This window comes from Rhinopithecus roxellana, chromosome 7 (assembly GCF_007565055.1).
Source record: "Rhinopithecus roxellana isolate Shanxi Qingling chromosome 7, ASM756505v1, whole genome shotgun sequence".
NCBI lineage: Eukaryota > Metazoa > Chordata > Mammalia > Primates > Cercopithecidae > Rhinopithecus > Rhinopithecus roxellana.
Genome location: NC_044555.1, coordinates 112,239,826 through 112,259,745, shown reverse-complemented (window position 1 = coordinate 112,259,745; position 19,920 = coordinate 112,239,826). Strand labels below are relative to the sequence as shown.

The window sequence follows — 19,920 nt, the reverse complement described above, 5'->3', positions numbered from 1 at the left end:
AACTAGTTCAACCATTATGGAAAACAGTATGGCAATTCCTCAAGGATCTAGAACTAGATGTACCATATGACCCAGCCATCCCACTACTGGGTATATACCCAAAGGAGTATAAATTATTCTACTACAAAGACACATGCACACGTATGTTTATTGCGGCACTATTCACAATAGCAAAGACTTGGAATCAACCCAAATGTCCATCTGTGACAGACTGGATTAAGAAAATGTGGCACATACACACCATGGAATACTATGCAGCCATAAAAAGGATGAGTTTGCGTCCTTTGTAGGGACATGGATGCAGCTGGAAACCATCATTCTTAGCAAACTATCACAAGAAGAGAAAACCAAACACCGCATGTTCTCACTCATAGGTGGGAACTGAACAATGAGATCACTTGGACTCGGGAAGGGGAACATCACACACTGGGGCCTATCATGGGGAGGGGGGAGGGGGGAGGGATTGCACTGGGGAGTTATACATGATATAAATGATGAATTGATGGGTGCTGACGAGTTGATGGGTGCAGCACACCAACATGGCACAAATATACATATGTAACAAACCTGCACGTTATGCACATGTACCCTAGAACTTAAAGTATAATAAAATAAAAGAAAAAAAAAAAAACCTAGATGACGTGTTGATAGGTTCAGCAAACCACCATGGCACACGTATACCTATGTGACAAACCTGCACGTTCACCACGTGTATCCCAGAACTTAAAGTAAAAATAAATAAATAAATAAAAGAATATAATTTTTTTTCTGAGTACAACATTCTTTGTGTCACATAGGTTTTGGAATAAAATGTTCTTTTTAACAGCTGTTTACGTAGTTTATAATTTCACTTTTGATTCAATGGTGTTCTAGGAGTATATTTTGTAATTTCCTCTTTTTCTTTTCTATTTTATTTTAGGTTCGATGACTATATGTGCAGGTTTGTTACATGGGTAAATTGCATGTCACTGAGGCTTGTTGTAAGAATGATTCTGCTACCAAGGCAGTGAACATAGTATGTGACAGGTAGCCTCCCAACTCATGTTCCCATCTTTGTGTCCACATGTATTTAATGTTTAGCTCCCACTTATAAGTCAGAACCTGCGGTATTTGGTTTTCTGTTTCTGTATTAGTTCACTTAGGATAATGGCCTCCAGCTGCATCCATGTTGTTGCAAAGAACATGATTTCATTATTTTTTATGGTGATATTGTATTCCATAGTGTATAGGTACCACAGTTTCTTTATATAGTCTGCTGTTGATGGGCAGTTAGGTTGATTCCACATCTTTGCTATTGTGAACAAAGCTGCAATGAACATACAAGAGCATGTGTCTTTTTAGTAGACCGATTCATTTTCCTTTGGGTATATACTCCAAAACAGTTATTTTTGCATATTTTTAAATCATTCATTTAAATTGTATAGTTGTTATGCTCAGAAAAGCTCTTTTCCATTGTCTTTAACAAAAAAAAAAAAAAAAAGCACAGATTTTCCTGTATTTCTTCTCTTTTCTCGGAGACTTATTATTTTTCAGGATCTGTCCTCCAAGGTTCTTATGTTTCTCCTCATCATTTCATTGTCTTTATATTTTTGACTTTGTGCTTTGTGATTCTTCTTCCACTTTATCTTACAGGCCACTGTTTTGGGTCTCAGCCATAATCCTTTTCTTAAATGCATCTACTGAACTGTTTATTTGGGAAATCAGTTTTTTGTTTGCAGTTCTAGAAAGTCATTTTTATGCTGTGCGTGTATCTCCTTATATGCTCCTATTTTGTTATCGTTGTTGGTAGTGATGGTTTTCAAGTTGTCGCTCGTCTCTCCTCCCATCAGTTTAATTTTTTTAGGTATACATTGCTCAATTTACCTCTCTGACTGGTGATTGCTGAACCCACAGAAACGGTTACAAAGCATTTTGTTGTCAGCACATTGAGGTCAGCTCATATTAGAAGGGGAGCTCCCCAAGGGGTAGTAAGCCATCGAGTAGTGGGAAACTAGTACCTGGAGAAAGCTGCTGCCTTCCCAGGTCTACAGGGACCCTGTCTGTTCCTTTAGTTCATTCCTTCTTGGCCTCTTGAAGGTTTAGGAGACCAGGAACACGAGTATAATGTTGTTTTCCCAGTCTCCTAGTCTCTTTGTGCTGGGCCTTTCTAGTGCTGGATCCAGGGGCTAGCCTGACAACCCTTATTTCTGTTGAGTCTTCCCACAATGTCTAGGACCCCCACTCGTATCCAGCTCTTCTCCTTAGGCTTCAACAGCCATTAGGTTGAGGAGAAGCAGGTAGCCTGGTGCTGACAATGGGAAACAACACATGCTTAGGTTGATATCTTCCCAGAGCCTTCTGTTTGGTTTCTAAAGAAGAAGTAAAAAGGCCTTTGTATGGACTTTAGTTACATTTTTCCTAGGGAGTCACTTTATAATAACACAGAACTGGTGGTGAAATTCAGGGTGGGTACCTGCATCAGTTTGGGTACAGTCATGAAAATAGAGCTACCGAAATGTTACAATGATGAGGAATTTAATATATTTTAGAAACTGGATTCATCAAAAGTAGGAGGAGCTAGGAGAGTGAAAGTCTGGGAGATTCATGCTGGAGGATCAGACAAATATCTCTAATGACTTTAACTTGAAACACTGGAGGAGGTGAGGAGACCAAAGCTCACAAGAATTCTGAGAAGTCGCCAGGTCTAGTTACATAAGGCTAATAGGAAGTGGGACCTCAAAGAGAGATCTGTGAAGCCACACTGTCTGACTGTCACAGCCTCCTGAGAACAATGACTTCTGCTTCACTCCCACATTCCAAATCTTGAGTGAGTTTCTCTCAGTGGCAAACTCTAACCTGGAACCATACAAGGAAGGAGCTTCTGAAAACCTACTTCCCAGCCTTAACCAGAAGTGGTCGCTGAGTTGACATCAGGCAATCCAGCAGAGTACCCCAGAAGAAAGAACAAAGACTAGCAGTGTAGGATTATGAGTGTGGCTAAGGGAGCCTCTGGAGAGGATTCCTCTGTCCTTAGTCACAATGCCATAGCTTTCTTGATTAGTGTGCCTTGATGTGGTTTTCAGAAATGTCCTCTTCACTACCAAAAAAGACAAAGCATCACTCACTATCCACGGATTCTTTCAGAATCCTCCGGCCCATGCCAACCGTAGCCTTCTTGACAATGTCAGCATCTGATATTCAAAAAGTATTGGATTTTGCAACAGAATAACCTGGGTTCAAATACTGCTAGTGCTATTACATAGACATGGGAACCTAAGCTGGTAAATTACCCTTTCCAAGCTCTTTTCATTACTTGTAAACCAAGGGTGACACTATGTAATACTGAGAAAAGGTACAAGGATGAAATGACAGTTTATATAAAGCACCATATATTAATTACCTCCCTTTTTTTGGGTCATTAGTCTTGCTGCCTTGACAATGCTTCTGGTGCATGCCTAAAGCAAAGGAAAATGATGCTGTTGTTTCTTTTCTTTTATAGTAAGTGGGGACCCTCCAAGGAGATTCTCTTTTGCTGTCCTAGCAACAGTAAGGCAAACCTCCTATTATTGATCTGAGTTGCCTCCCCAAAGTAGACAACAGTGGATTCTTACCTTGCAGGCTGGGTGATGTAGGGAGGGAAAAGGCCTTATAGAATACAGTGGAATAAATAGAGAAAAAAAATGTAATAAGAAACAGTCATGCAAGATCCTCATATTGGGAGACGGGATGAGAACATGGAAAGGGAAGTAGCAGCAGACACTGCACTGGGAGAAGTAAAATGGGGAAGAATAAAGAATCCCACACGTGGGATACTGACAAGAGTACATGACTAGGGATGTCTCTTAGAGAAGACCGCAGTTAGCTACAGTATTGGCAGGTACAGTTACGACAACAGTGTAACGGGTAAAGTCACTTCAGCCATGTGCCAGACACATCCCTTCTGTACCATGTAAAATCATACCAAGTAGGTTACAGTTTCAAGTGAAGGAAAGTATAGGTCTAAGTGTCTTATCATTAGAAACCCAGCTTGTTATTTCTTGACCATCTGTAAGTCACTTCTCTTTCTCTAAAATGTAACAGTTGTATACAGTACTAGCTGTGTATAAGGGCTCTTCACATGTCCCAACCCCTGGCACTCCAAAGAAGACTCCAAGAAGCTACCCAAGAAGACAAAGGATCAGAAGCAGAAGGCCTGGCAAGGCAGTGATCATTTCAACTATCTGAGGAAGAGGAAGATTTCCAGAATCTTTCTTTACCAAAATCGTGGGCAGTAAGACAGGGTTGGAGAGAAACAGAGAGAGAATGTGTCACAGATGGGAATCTCTGAAAGCAGATGGAGTTTGTGGTGGAAGATGTTTTCATTAGGGATCAACAACTGTGAAAGGAAGTGGGAGGAGGCTGGATTGGGCAAAGGGAGAAGTTGAACTGTGAAGCAGGACCAACGAAGCCTTAGCCTACCTGGCAGGGAGCTCTGGAGTGAATATTGTCTGTCAGAGTGCCTGTGTTGATCTAAAATGGCCAGGCTTTGCTCATTCATGGAAATGTGGGCTGACCTAGGAAGGGAATGACCTCAGGTGAAGCAGTTCCACGGCAGAGACAAACCGTGAGGGAGCTGAGAGCCGGAAGCTACCTAGTGACTGCACTCCCCACAGCTGGGCAGCAAGCCTTTCTTGGGAGGAGAATCTGGACAGCACTCCTTTATGTCTACTACACTGTGGGGGTAGGGGGTAGCGGGGTGTGAGGAGGGGCGGGGGTCAGGCACTGACAGAAAACAAAGGAAAGCCCAGTAAGCCCTGAGATCTCTTCCCTTTCTCTAATGTTTGACTTTATCTTAAGGGAAATTTTAGAGGTATTTTTTATTTCATAATATTAACAAAATATTCAGTGTCATATTGTGGAAAGAGCCAGGGATTTGGGGAGCAGAAGGGCCTACTTGCATCTCAGTCCTGTCTGGGTGCACCTCTTACTAGCTGTATAATCTTGGATATGTTGCTCCACCTCTCTGAGCTCGTTTCCTCATCTGGAAAATGGAGATAATAATAGTCATTCACTCAGAGGGTTGCTTTCAGTATAAAGTGCCATATTCTGGATAAATATGTAGTACATACTAGTACATTAAACAAATAACATTATAATGATGAGGATATTTATTGTGCCTCTTATGTGCCAGTCACTGTTATACCACAGGTTGGGCATGGGACAAGTTACTCTTAGAGGAGTTTCACACAGTCCTTTTCTTCTACGAATTTACAATCTTGTTGAGAGAATTCAAGATATAGGCAAATACGAGGGGCTAACAACTTACTACTATATCCAATAATTTTTTTGTGAAATAAAATTTTCTTTCCCGAACCGTTTCATTTTACCATTGTCAGTATGACTGCTAGAATGAAGGCAAGAACAAGACCTGAAAATCTTCTGGAAACTGACCCAGGCCAAAGTCTTTTGTGTGTTACTTCCTGGGAGAGAAAATGGCAAGGTCCTCAATTTCGGATGTAGTGAATATCGGGAGCATGCTATGAGGAAAAGGCCAACTTTGATGACCCATTCCTCTTTGACACAGGTGATTCTGAATGCTGTGGAATGATAGGGATTCTGGGAGAAGATCCAGTGCTGCCCAGTGATGTTGGTTGGGAATGAGATGGAATCTTTTAAAAAAGCTGTAACTCATTGTTTCCTTCTTCACTGGAGAAGAAAGTGACAAACATTTAAAGATGTTCATTCCTGACAGGCATCCCAACATCACATTATAATGGCCCAAATGTCAATTTTATAGGAGGCAGAAAATCACATATCTGCTTGGTGTAGATTGGAAAGGTCTTAGTGTTAAGCTGTTTTTGGATACATCATTGGCATCGCTCTGTCTTGTAACTTTGTCTCACTCTAAAACCCATTCGGGTTTATAGCAGGCAAACATAGAGAACAGAGAAGATTTGATCTGAAAATCTTTCTGGACTTCTCATTTCAGTTACCTATTGCCATGTAACAAAGCACTCCCAAACTAAGTGACCTAAAACAACCACCGATTTGCTCACAAGTCTGTGGGTTGGGAATGGGGATAGGGTGCAGCAGGAATGGCTCTTTGGTGTCCTGTGAAATCTGGAGGCTCACAGCTTGAATGGTTAGGAGCTGACTGAGATGGCTTAATTGGTGTGATATATCTGGAGCCTCAGTTCTTGCCATCAGCTGGATTGTTCAGTTCCCTTTTACATGGACTCCTCATATGGTCAGCCCGGGCTTCCTTATAACTTGAGTCTCAGGGTGTCTGACTTCTTACATGGTGTCTGGCTTCCCCTTGAGGGAAGTGCATCTGCCAAGTTTCTTAAAGGTGAGGACTGAAACTGGCATAAGATCACTTTAGCCACATTACAAGTCACAAGGACAGCCTGGATTCAACGGTGAGGGAAACAGATATTAGCTCTGCAAGGTGGAGTGGCATATACATATATACAGGATTAGGAGAACTTGTTGGTCACGACTCCAGTAACTATTGCTGCATAGCATATTACCCTCCAATTGAGTAGTTAAAAACAAATTAGAAATTAAAAACATTTAATTTTGTTCACAATTTTATGGGTTAGGAATGTGAGGAGGACTCCATTGAGTAGTTCTCCACTGAGGGATCTCTCATAAAGTTGCAGTCACATGTCAGCTGGGGCTGCAGTTATCTCGTGGTATGATTGGACTTGACATCCAAGACAGATCTCTCCCTTTGCCAGCAATGCTGACTTATCTGGGAGCTCAGCTAGCATGGTTGACTGGTGAGCCTAAATGTGAACTCTCTAGTGTGGCAGCCTCAGTGTGGACAAACTTCATACATGGCAGCTGGCTTTTCCCAGAGCAAACATTCCAAAGAGGGCCAGGCAGAAGCTACATGGCCTCTTCTCACCTAACCTAAAAGTAACAGAGTAGCACTTCTACCATACTCTATGGGTTGAAGTAGTTACAAACCCAGTCAGTATCAAGAAGGGAGGACGTAGTGGCCACCTTTCAATGTCCCATTTTAAAACTACCACGGTGGCCAAGAGTTGGGGAGTTGGAGATAATGTTTTCCAGCTCTTATGTTATAGAAATCCACCAACTCATCGGAGATCCCATAAAAATGAACCTTAAATCATGATATAGATAAACACTGCAGGGTTTGAATCAGAAATGAATGCCTTTCAGAGCTCTGGCGTTTGGATCTGAACATTCAAATTGTTGAGACTTAAGCATAAAAATTAAAGTGGCTTCCAACTCCCAGATCTTGGCCCAGTGGGCTTTTCTTTATCTCAAGCACCTTGGCTGGAAGTGTAGCTTTTGCCAGGCTGCCTCCTGTTGAACCAGCTTTCTGCTGTGAAACGTTTTCACAAATGAAAAACGTGTTTGATCCAGTGAGAAGCAGTCTGATCACTAAAAGATCTAATTTAGTGGTGCCTGATGACAGTGTCTCTACACCCAGGTAGTCCAAAACTGCCAGAAAAAAAACCCCTAAGTGTATGTGTCCTCTGCCCTCCTGCTCACTCCAACTTTACCCTCTAGCACAGACAAGGGAACCATGTGGCCTCTTGCCGAGAAACATTGCTCAGAACTGCTGTAGGATGAGCAAACCTGGAATCCAGAGTCTGGTATCTTGAGGCATTTGTAGACTAGTAGGAAACTGATACTGAGATAACAGGGTCAAGCGGGTGAGCCTCTTAGGACCTTTTCCACTTCACTACCAAGTAGTAAAGCCTCTGTCCTTTATTCCAGAAAGCAACCCAGTCCTCTTTAGAGGCACGGTCATGCAACATTTTGTTTTAGAAGATCGCTTTAATTCCAGGACTAATTCACTCTACTACACGGAATAACTCTGCACCCCATGCTCTACCGGGTCAATGGAATTTCTCTCATAAGAGCAGCAGAGACAGAATGGGACACATTTTACCAAAGTGACAAGGCACAGAGAGGTCTGGTGACCAGATAAGTGGAAATTGCTAAACTGAAAACTGAGGGTACTTCCACTACAACGGGATGAGGGAGATGGATCTGGGTGGGAAAGGGGAAGTACTATAAGCTAAGCCAGGTCTTCCTTGAGATGCTTCAAGACTGAATCCCTTTGGTGGCAGGAAAGGACCTTTGGACCATCCTCACACAGATGTCAGATCTTCCAGCTGACCATCCTGCATTACCAAGTAACTTGGGGGCTGGACACTGGAGCAGGCCTTTTTCCGAGTCAATTTCAACAACACTTTTTTCATATTAAATATCTCATGGGGCTTTGAAGAGAGAAAGTCCCCCATTCCTTTCACAGAACAAGCTGCCAGTGACCTCTTTAGCAGAATCTTCAGAAGCTTGGTTTAGATAAGAATGTTTGTCCCTGCACTTGAATATTCATAATCCTTGGTCTCTGACATGAACATCCTTATGATGTCATTGATTTGTCTCTATATGGACACAAACCACCATATTGTTCTTGCATGAAGTATTTCCTTTATCTTCTGATATTTCTTTTCCAAGGTAGTTTACAGTGAAGAAAAACACTGTATTTTACCTGTTTGTGTTTATGGACAGATAGACTCCCCTAATTTTCCGAAGCAGACATCTCAACTCACTTTGATCATATTAACTAACCTGGGTTTAGTCATATATTGAAGATTAGTCTCCTTTAAGGAACAGAATGATATCTAGCTTCCAGCTGGAAGTTACCCTTGCTAGAGGTGTCGTTGTTGATAGGGTTTACAGAGGGATCTTATCTGTGGAGAGAACTTTCCTATAAATCTTAATGTGGCGGGAAAGCTGAGACACCTGGTGTCCACATCGATGCCATGCTTAATATCTTCCAAGACAGAAACTGACCCTTTCCCCAAAATAAGGTATTGTTACTTATTTTTATTTTTTATTTTTTTTGAGACGGAGTCTGGCTCTGTAGCCCGGGCTGGAGTGCAGTGGCCGGATCTCAGCTCACTGCAAGCTCCGCCTCCCGGGTTTACGCCATTCTCCCGCCTCAGCCTCCCGAGTAACTGGGACTACAGGCGCCTGCCACATCGCCCGGCTAGTTTTTTTGTATTTTTTTTAGTAGAGACGGGGTTTCACCGTGTTAGCCAGGATGGTCTCGATCTCCTGACCTCGTCATCCACCCGTCTCGGCCTCCCAAAGTGCTGGGATTACAGGCTTGAGCCACCGCGCCCGGCCGGTATTGTTACTTATTGGGGGGATGTGGACAAAGTAAATGGTATGTACACAACAGAGGAGTATGCGTGTGTATGCTTTTGATTGAACGTGCTGAGCTAGGGAAGTTTTAAAAGATCTAGGAGTTTAGAATTCACAGACAGGACCAGTGAAAATGTGCCTCCCACCTCTTTTTAAGAGGCTGATAGGAGTTTTGAGAGACCAAGCGGTATAACAGATGAACACTGGTTTTAGAGACAGACCCACCGGGTATCCTAGCCTGCCACCCATCTTTGTGATCCATGCTCCACCACGTACCAGCTGTGTGACCTCCTGGCAAGCTACTTTACCTCTCTGAGCTTCATTTTCCTCATTTGTGAAATGAAAATAACAACAGAACAAACATGTCCTTAGGGTTGTTGTGAAGATGGAATAAGATAATGATGTAAAGCATTTAGCATGCAGCTAAATTGATGATTACTGTTATTGGGTGTAAATTATTATGATTTTTAAATGTTTGACTTTTATTCTAGATACAGGAGGTACATGTGCAGGTTCATTACATGGGTATACTGCACAATGCTGAGATTTGGGGTAGGACTCCTCTTTCCCTCAACCTTTCCTCTAAACCCATCTAAACCTCCAACCCTTTTGAATTCGATCATTTGAAGAGAAATGTTTTCCTTCCCAGACAACTGATATTAATTAATGGTCTAACTTTGGGTTGGATAATCACATTGTGTCATCAAGCTCCAGATTATTAGATATTATTTACAAGAAAAATGGGCCTGGAGTTCCTCTCAGACTGAGGATGGAGGCTGCAAATTGAGTTTAGAGGGTTGCCGACCTTTAGACCTGGACTGGGAGCAGGGGGAGCCCACACTCCTGGTCTTGAAAGCCACAGCAGGCTCTTGTAATTGAGTTACCGCCTGGGATTCAGTAAGACTAATCCATCTATATGATTTCTTCGCCTGGTTTAATGCCATTAACCAAACCGAATTAAGAAGGGGGTGGGGTTGAGTAGGATGAGGGAAAACGAATTTTCTGCATGGGAGTTGCTACCGCGCCTTCATGGCCAGGCTGAAGTCTAAGGTCTGATTAATGGACGGTTCTGAGGACCAAGCCCTGCTAGTCACCACCCCAGTCCCTCAACAGAGCGCGAGGCTACCAGGGATTCACAAGCACAAGAAAGGCCATCGCAGAAAAGGTTTTCCAGGATGCCCCAGGGGCTACTTCCTGAATACTATCAATCACCTTCCTTCCCTAGTTCGTTCGTTTACTTCCCTTCCCTTCCGCTGCCTCCCTCCCTCTCCTTCTTCTCTTCCTCTTTCTTTCTTCTCTCTCTCTCTCTCATTTTGCCACAAGTATTCCTCAGGCAACGTTTCAATCCTACTTATTCCTCTTCAGCACTCGTCCCCAGTCCCACCTCACCCGTTTGCCTGGGATTGGCCATCCTGGGGGTGGGCACTCTTTGCTTCCAGTTTACCAACAAGAGCGACCAGCCCTAGGAGGAGGGGCCTGCGTGGGAGGGTGGGGGTGGGAGGTGGCAGCCGCCGCGGTCAGTTTCACCCTCTGACCTAGTGACACCCAGCCCATGAGTTCCACAGGGGCTGGTCCTTTTCTCCCCCATGAGATCCCGAGGGCCCTTCTCTCCCCCATGAGAGCCCGACTGTCTCAACTTGAGCAGCTAGCCAGAAGCGAAAAGTCGTCGACTCCCGGACTGAGATTCCACTGCTCGGTGCGAGCAGTTGCCAACAGGGGAGTCCCCAAAGTGTAGGTGGCGACCAGCACGGGCCTGGGAAAGCAGGCGCTAGGAACAGAGGAGTTACAGGGGCCGGGATGGGGGGAGCGCCCGGCTTCCATCTCCTTGGTCAACGGTAGGAGCCCGCTACAGTGGCACCCGCAGGCCCTCCCTGCCCCGGAGGGGCCAGGGGACGCCCGGCAGACACGCTCGCCTGCACTACGCGGGGCTCGCCGGGGTTTTGCCAACCGGCGGCTGACGTCGGCGCGCCCCTGCCGAGCTCTTCTTTTACTACAGCGGGCAGGCGGCTTTGTGAGGCCCCGCCTTCGCCAGCCCCCACCCTCCGCGTGCCCACACCTTGCCGTTTATATAGAATGCGCCGCGGTGTTGATTCGTGGCTCTCTAGGACCGGAGAGTTCTTTGGAAGGAGAGCGCGAGCGAGGGAGCGGGCGAGCTCCGAGGGGGTGTGGGTGTAGGGAGAGAGAGAAAGAGAGCAGGTAAGGGCCATCGTCTCCCACTCCTCCGCCGGCGAGCAACTCCGGCCCCCTTTTTGGCAAAATAATAGGAACCTGGAAATGGATTAAATAGAAAGAAAGGAAAGAGGCGACCCTCTCCTCCCAATTCCCCGCGGGCGAGAAGCTGCGCGACTCTGCGGTGTAACAGGCTCACACGTTGCTCATCACATGTTCAAACATTTCCCTTTCAGGGAGGCTTGTTATTTTTAAGTGAATATTTTTATCTTTGTTTTGATTTTTTTAAAAACCTTCCTCGGGGTTTTATTTTGATCGAGTTGGCGGCCCGCAGCGGATTGGGAGAGGCGGGGGAAAGCAGCCTGCCAGTGCGCGGGCAGCCCACCCAGGCAACTCCCAGCGAGCGGCCCGCGCGGAGCCCAGGGAGGCCGGCAGTGAAGCCGGGGAGTCCCGGCCGCTCCTCTCGGCCGCCCTGGGGGTTGCGAGCGTGGCTCTCCGCAGGCGGGCAGAAGCTGAGGGCGCGGGGAGCGGAGGAAGCGCCGCGCGGCTTTGTCTCTTCACTTCTTGAGCGCGGCGAGCCGCTCCTCCCGCGGCCGGCCGCTCCGGATCGCCGCGGCGGCGACGGCGGCTCCTCCTTCACCCCTCTCCTTTCCTCCCCACTCTCTCGTAGGCAGCGGCGGCGGCGGCAGCGGTGGGGAAAAGCGGATTCCTCCCCGAGCCACACCGAGGGGAGCTCGTGGTCGAGACTTGCCGCCCTAAGCACTCTCCCAAGTCCGGCCCGCTCGGCGAGGACTTCCGTCTTCTGAGCGAACCTTGTCAAGCAAGCTGGGATCTATGAGTGGAAAGGTGACCAAGCCCAAAGAGGAGAAAGATGCTTCTAAGGGTAAGCCCGCCCGCCGAGTCCGCCGGCTTTCCTTTCCTTCGTTTCCCTCGCCCCCTGGCGTGCGCGCCGCCCTCCGGCGGCTCCCTGCCTCCTTCCCGGAGCTTAAGCTGCCCATGACCTCTGCGACCCCGGGAGAAAAGGAGGGGCAGAGGTCGCTGGGGGTGGATCTAGGTTTGCACCACTTTCCCTCCTTCCTCGCGGAATTGTCGACCCTCGAGTGCCTCCAGCCTCCTCCACTCCCGCTCTGGACGCACGGTGGTGGCGCTGCGGGCAGACGAAGCTGCTGCCGCCCGGAGCGCCGGGAACCGCGCTGTCTGCTGACAGTCGGCCGCCTGTCTGTATGAGTGCATGTGTGTGCGTGTGCGCGAGTGTGCATATGTGTGCTGCGCGTGTGCAACATGGTGACATACTCAGGAATCTGGCCTGCTTTCAGAACCCAAGCTTGAACCCACCTTCAGCCCCCTCTCCCCGCCCCCAATGCAAACAAAGAGCCTGGTGGAGACGCAGAGCCCCTCCCCCTCTCCTCCCCCCACCCCGTACACCCCCTAATCCCAAACTCCTTATCCACCCCAGCCCTCGGGGAAGGCAGGAGTTTGCACCCTTCGACACGCCGCGTGCAAAAGTGAGCAATCCTGGTGCCCTGGCGCCGCCCGCGCTGCGCTTTGGCAGCAAAGCCTCGCCAAACCCCAGGAGAACAAAGGCTGTTGTCCCCTTGCCACTAGTGCCCAGGGTGAGTGGGCCTCCGCGGGAGGGGGCAGTCCTCTTCCTCTGCTTGCTGGGGTTCAGTCACCTCGCCCGGGGCACCCGACCACTGGTCCCCCTGGAGTGCGCGCCTCTGCCCGGGGCCTCCCATCGGCGGGTTGGGGAGGCACAGCAAAGCAGTGCTCAGGCTGGGGAGAACTAAGGCAAAGGAAGAGGACGCCCCCCCCACCCCCTGCCGGTTCTAGCCGTTGCCTTTCTGAGGACCAGGATTAGCTCCAGAATGTGAACTGGAGACAGCGGCCTTGGAGACCCGGGTGCGGAGAGAGGCACAGAGAGGGAATGTGAACAGCAGTGGGGAACGGCAGGTGCCTTAGGTGCAAGTATCCGGAATGGCCACGAAACGGACGCTGGAGTGGGCTGGATTAGCCCTGAGGGCCCCAAGCACACTGGACCGCAGCGACCCACGCTGAGTCCCCACTGCAGAAGTGAGGTTGCAGCGCGGGGAGTCCCAGGTTTTGTTCATGGGGGCCCCCAATTTCTCCCTGATCCCTCAGGCCCCCTTCACTCCCACTCCTTTCTCTATTCCTTTTTCTCCTCTCCTCCTTCTCGCCTCTCCCCATCTCTCAGAGCTTTCTTTCCCGGGAGATTCTAGGGCAGCACCAGCCCTCCCCCGCAGAAAGTTGTCAAAGTCTTCACCTCAAGGCCTTTCTCCTTGTTTCCAAATGGAGCCATTTCTTCCCCAACTAGGCGAAAGGGTGACGAAAGGTTCCGCGAGTTTGTGGAGGGGTCACAGCCGTTGTCACACGGGTCAGTGTTGCCCCCGGTCTGGCTCAAGGCTAGCATTCAATCTCAAGTGAAAGAGTAACTTTGGAATGTAGAACTACAGCTGCAGGTTTCCAGAGCTCTCCGAATTGTTGAGTCTCAAACAGGCATTTATATGATAAAGGAAAATGACTTCGGGGTCATTAAATCGTTTTGTTTTCCACTGAGGGCCCAGAGAAGTAAATGTAATTACAGAATGTGGCACCAGATTGATCTAGGCACCTCATTCCCCTGTTGAATCTGGGAGTATTTCACGTTTGTTTCTGGAACTTTGGTTCCCGATTTCCATCAGGTGGTTACTTCAGGTTTATTTCAGGCTGCCTTTGGGAGACCCTGAAACCAAATTCATTCAAAGAAAACGAGTTTCTGTTTTAGGAATATAATTTGCAGTTGTCCAGGATGGATTAATGCATCTGGAAACAGGACAGGTTTCTGTAATTCAATAATACAAATTTGTACTAGACATGTGTCATAACATTTTCTTGTGTTGACTCACCACATTTGAAACCACATACCTCTGTAGGAATTGTGTAATTAGCACTTGAAATTATGGTTGTAATTAGAATAAATTAATTTTACAAGGCAACTTTTAAGAAAGGAGTTTACTTCCCCGAGAAGATGGGAAGCTTTAGGCTGCTAAGAGCAAGATTGCCATTTCAGCCTTTCTGTTCGTTGTTGAATTTAGAGCATTTTCAGAACAGTAAATGTGCAGTAGCCATTAGTATTTTCTTCTTTCACGTATGTGAAAAGTCTTATGTGACTGAATTTTAAAGACTAATTTTTATATTAGAGATGAAAAGTTCAAGGTCTATTTTATCTTCTAGTCAATAGTTTATATATGTTGACCATATTTCTGAAGAGTTTTCCTTACTTACACATTTCCTATATATAGGTCATCTTTAATTTTTTACGCTGAAAAACTAATTGGCATATTCTTTGTAATATAGCAAGATATAGGATCAAGCATTTCATAGATACCTTGAATCTACACACATTTAATTTTGAACAATGGTGTGACAGATGATTGGATGAAATCAAATAATTTAGTAACAGTTTGAATGAATTTCATAATCTGTTTTCACAGTCTACTGCTCATTTAAATTCAGCCTCCCACCCCCATCGGTTAGGGCTCATACCCACAGTGTATCATAACTACATAGATTATTACAGAGTACAGTGTTTCCAGAGCTTTTATAGCACAGGTAGTAGGTTTCCAGTAAATTATTTTGTGCTGCTGAATGGAATATGGCCTTAAGAGTATATAAATTGCTGATTGTCTTTTTAAATGACATTTTCTTCAACTTACTGAGGTTAAGACCAGTGATGGACACTGATCTTTTTCATAACCTTTTCAAAAATGTAGCCAGACAAGATAGGCTGTTCTCTTTGGAAAGGGGGCGGGGACCTTGATTCTGTTTGAAACTATTAAAAAGGCCTCTTGTGCAGCCAGTCGCCTTTTGTGTATTTATTTATGCTTTGTATAAACTTTAAGATTGGCAGATGTGTATATAGTTTGAGTCACGCGGCTCTTGGACTGGAGGATCTGTTTCCATTTCAGGGAAGAAGAAAGCATAATATTTGTTTGTTCAAGCAGATATTCTCTTAGCTTTGACTCACTCTTCTCTACCTTGTCACATAAGATCTTTTCAGCAGTCTTCTGTTGGAAAAGCACTCAGTTAAGGCTGTTTCTGGTTTGTTGCAACAGTTTTCCTGTGGCATCGGAAATCTTGTAGGCTGCTATAGATAAAACCAAATCTTTTTTGGATTAAGTAAAAATGCTAGCTAATTCTCACTTTCAAAACTGTCTTTAGGTTTATGGCTACATGTTTGGAGTTGGGTGTGTTTTTTTCAACAACCCTTTCCTTTGTGCTTAGCCTAACAGCCACGATATCCAGGCAAGTTTCAAGGCTCTGTGGGCTGTGGGTTCTCTTGGTGAGACAGCACTGTTGTCAGGCTGGGCTCATGCTGGCTGCTGGACAAGGGAGGACAATTGCATGCATAGCCCAAGAAGCCAGCCACTTGTACAGCTGCTGTTGTAATGGTTTATGGTGGCCCCATGCATTTACACCACAGTTGGTTTTTTGTTCATTTCCTGGCCCTTTCCAATAGTCTTTCTACCCTATCCTACTTAAGAAGGACAGGACATTGTGGTCATGCAGCCAGCAGATATCTAGGCTTGAGTCCTGAATTCCTTCCAAAAGATCATCTTGATCATTGTGGTTTACTGTAATAGGTTTCGTCAAGTGTCTTTCTCAGACTTGGACCAGGCAAAAGCAGATGTTTAGAGGTATTTTACCGGCAAGAAATGATGCGGTTGGTGACCTCTTATTAAAAAGTAACAATGATCATCTGTCTATTACTGATGTAGGGACTTGTTTTTTCACTCTGACATCATGGTCCCATGGTTTTACATACAGTGTCATAAGCCACACGGTCTCTTCTGTGCTGAAGGAGGTAGATCATAGCCTTGCTAAGGAGGTGTGACCAGGGAGATCTCTAATCAGAAATATTGGTCTGTTCTTGGGGATAGGTGGAAAAGATAGTCCACATTATACCCAAGTCCTCTTCATAGTTATTTGTAGCAGCGTGTAGCTTCTTTATTGACAAAGGCTAAAGCTAGAAGGGGGAGCAAGTTGGGGCATGGGTGAGGGGTACCGAATCTTCTTTCTAGCTTAGTACTGCTTCCTCTAAGCCTCTTTTCAGCACAGTTCAAATAATTTAAGGGGGTTAGTATGTGTCCTAGGTCTGGAGATGTCGGTGAAGTTGGAGTGGCAATGGATGTTGAATTGGGGCCTGGGTAAGAAGCAGAGGGTGAGCTGTGGGGTGAAGGAAGGAGTTGAGGTCTGTGCCCACAGCAGGGAGATTTTATGGGTGGCTTTGAGGACAGGGTCAGGACTGGGGAGAGAATTGGAATTAGGGAGAGAATTGGAATCAGAATTGGATAAGCCAGAGGGCTGACTTGTCAGGCGGTGAGTTAGGAGATGAAACTGTTAGCGTTCCAGGTCTCTTTGCAGCTGTGCTGTTTTATGTCCAAATCAACTTCTTATTCTGGGAATTACAATCAACATAGAACAACCAGAATGTGTTGCAGTTCTTCAAATATATCCAATAAAAAGGCTTTCTAGTGTCTGCTTCAGTATGACATATTTTTGGAGTTGAGAAATTTGAAAAGAATGGACAATCATTGTCAAGATTAAGCAATTGAAGGAGGGGGGAAAAACCATATGCATTAGATTGGATGAAGGGGATCCTACATGTCTATTACCTTGCTCAGCTTAACATTATCTTTGAAATGTGACGACTAGGCGCATATTATAGTTTTAGCAATTAGTACCGGACACAAATGTCTGCATAACTAATTTTCTGCAGTCGCTGATGTTTGTTTCCCTATCAAGAAGACACATCGTCACCATGATTTATCAGCACAGGCTGAAGAGTGGATTTCAGGCTCATTGTCCTGTGCAATGTGAGTCATCTTAGTTAGTCTTCATCAACTTGAAATATAGGTTATCTATTTGTAATACACCAGCTCTGCAAACTTAGTTGAATCTTATTTCTGACATTTTTTAACATGGCATTTTATCACTTTTTTGAATGTCATATATTGATGAAACATTTCCTAAGAGTGTGGGTTTCCAGGTAAATGCATTAATTTCCTAAAGAAAGTGAAACGATATATAGTAGTCATTATGACCACCACTCCAGGCCTCAGATCCGATTTCTCCTTGAATTGGATGGCCATTTTTTTCCTTTAAAGCAGTGTTTTCCAGAGCATTAATTCTGAAAATGGGGAGGGGGGTTATTAGAAAAGAAATAAATTACTGATTCTTAGGGCACAATGGACATATGAAGGACTATTTTATTAAGGGATCTGAGTTGTAATAAATATTAAGCCTAAATTATAATGACTGTTTATTGTGATTACTGTAAAGCAGTTCTCATGGCTATTCTTGCCTCTGCCCTTTGAAATTACTTTGAGCATTGATTTTCAAATGGAAATAGTACTAGTGTCTCTGGCTAATGATCTTCCCCACAGGCAAAAGCTTCTGCTGGTGTAGGGTTGTGGTTGACATTCTAGGGAGTACAATAGGGCTGTGTCCAGAGCTAAGTTGCTTACTTGGCCTGCCTGCAGAGACATCAGATTTGATCTGGACAATCACTCTTTGGCCAAAAGGAATCCCTAGTTGTACATGTCTGTCCTTTTATTGTGGTTCCTGTAAGTAGGGCTGGGAAGAAAGAAAATAATCTTTGGTGAAAGGCAGGCCTAGTCAAAGGCCAAATTAGAAAAGAAAAAACAGTAAAATTCAATTTCCTTTTTTTGTAATTGAAGTTTACCTGCAGTAGCATGTACAAATCTTAAGTGTGCATCTCAATGATTTTTGATAAATATTTACACCCGTAAAATCAACACCAAAGTCAAGATACAAAGCATTCTTATCATCCCAGAAAGTTCCCTCATGCCCCTTTCTAGTCATTCCCCCTACCTAAAGACAGCTCTTATTTTATTCTTTTTTTTTTTTTTGAGATAGGGTCTCAGTCTGTCGCCCAGACTGGAGTACAGTGACACGATCTCCGCTCACTGCAACCTCCGCCTCCTGGGTTCAAGTGATTCTCCCGCCCCAGCCTTCCGAGTAGCTGGGATTACAGGCGCACACCACCACCGCCTCGCCAATTTTTTGTATTTTTAGTAGAGACGGGGTTTCACCATGTTGACCAGGCTGGTCTTGAACTCCTGACCTCAAACGATCCACCCGCTTCGGCCTCCCAAAGTGCTGGGATTATAGGTGTGAGCCACTGCGCCTGGCCTCCTATTTTTATTTCTATCATCAACTATTAGTTTTGCCTGTATGCACTCTTTGGCCACCTCCCCATGCAACACTCTTCATCCCCTATTGATAACCCTTCTTGTCTTGTCCTCTGGTTTACTTGGAAGACTCCCACCCTGCCCCACACTGGGGCATTCAATAGAATCTTGGACATGGTTAGTATTCTAGGAGTGGTTGTTGAATGACCTGGGAAAGCTAGGGAATTCCTTTAAGCAGAGGTATGTTTTATTCATCCTTTAATAGCAAATAACAATAATGATCATTGCTATCTTTATAGTAGTAGCCTCTAAATTACTGAGCAGTTACTATTTACTAGGCAAACATTATTTTTACATATATCTAATTTAATCCTGACAGCCAAATGAAGTACAGTAGGTCTTAGTACATACAGACTTTAGAGATGAGAAAATTGAAGTTCATGGAGATCATGTAGCTTATATGAAGTCACACCGCTAGTGGTTTGCAAATTACTAGCACAGTGCTTGGCCTTGTAGTAATCAATAAATGATGAATGCATGTGCCATGCACCTGTGGAACTTCATTGGTCCTATGCCCTGCTCACTTCCTGTTTTGTTGTCATATCAGAAGGCACTGTGATAGAGAAAGACTTTTTCAGAGCCTCCTGGTGGCTTAATCTGATAAATACCTAGGGAGATTTATGTTCTAAAGATTGCCTGGGGTAGAGCTTTCATGCAAAGAATTCAATAGTTAATGGTTGACTTTCTAACACCTAGCTACGTTGGAGAAATACTTTTGACTGGTGTCCTAAAAATAATAGTATTTTCTGAGCACTGACTATAGGCCAGGGAGTTGACATGAAGCATCTCATGAATGCCTCAAAATAATGTATGGACATTCAATGTATGGAGAATGAATATCCATACTATTCTTCCAGTGTGACAGATGAAGAAACTGAGACACTGAGGACATCCTTAGGTCACTCAGTTAAAAAGACGGTGAAGTGAGGATTTGAGCCAGATTTGATTGACTCCAAATCTACCTCCTAACCACTAACCACTATATCACACTCCCTTCCTAGGCAGCACAGCTGAGTCTTTCTAATGCAGGTTTTCACCAAGACAAAATTACTTTCATTCACCAGATTGGACATAATTAGGAGGAGTGTGCCTATACTAAATGCATGGTTGCTCCAGGGCTGTGGTCTTTGTTCAGTTAAACAAACGTCTGAACACTGTTTGAGTGACTTTTCTGTATCAGGCGCTGTGCTGGGGTGCCCTTTCTTTCTTCTCTGGCCTGGGACATTCTGACTTCACTTTCCGATGTGCATCTCACTTCACTTGGCCATTCTCTTGAACCACTGCTACAGGACATTGGCTAGGTGACTGTGGCTTTCATTGGCCAGGTGAC

General features: G+C 45.2%; 1 protein-coding gene across 3 annotated transcripts in view; it reads left to right on the top strand.

The window, feature by feature from the left end:
- The window catches only part of FGF13 (fibroblast growth factor 13), a 588,095-nt gene that overhangs the window by 7,980 nt on the left and 560,195 nt on the right, over positions 1-19,920 (top strand). Inside the window, exons 1-2 of one of the 3 annotated variants that reach the window (XM_030934640.1) lie at positions 11,213-11,346; positions 11,990-12,202. In XM_030934640.1, coding sequence (XP_030790500.1) covers positions 12,154-12,202 — 49 coding nt within the window. In that variant the 5' untranslated portion in view covers positions 11,213-11,346; positions 11,990-12,153. Of the gene's footprint in view, positions 1-11,212; positions 11,347-11,989; positions 12,203-19,920 lie in introns of those variants that run through there. The other 2 variants (XM_030934642.1, XM_030934641.1) reach the window with 2 other exon arrangements.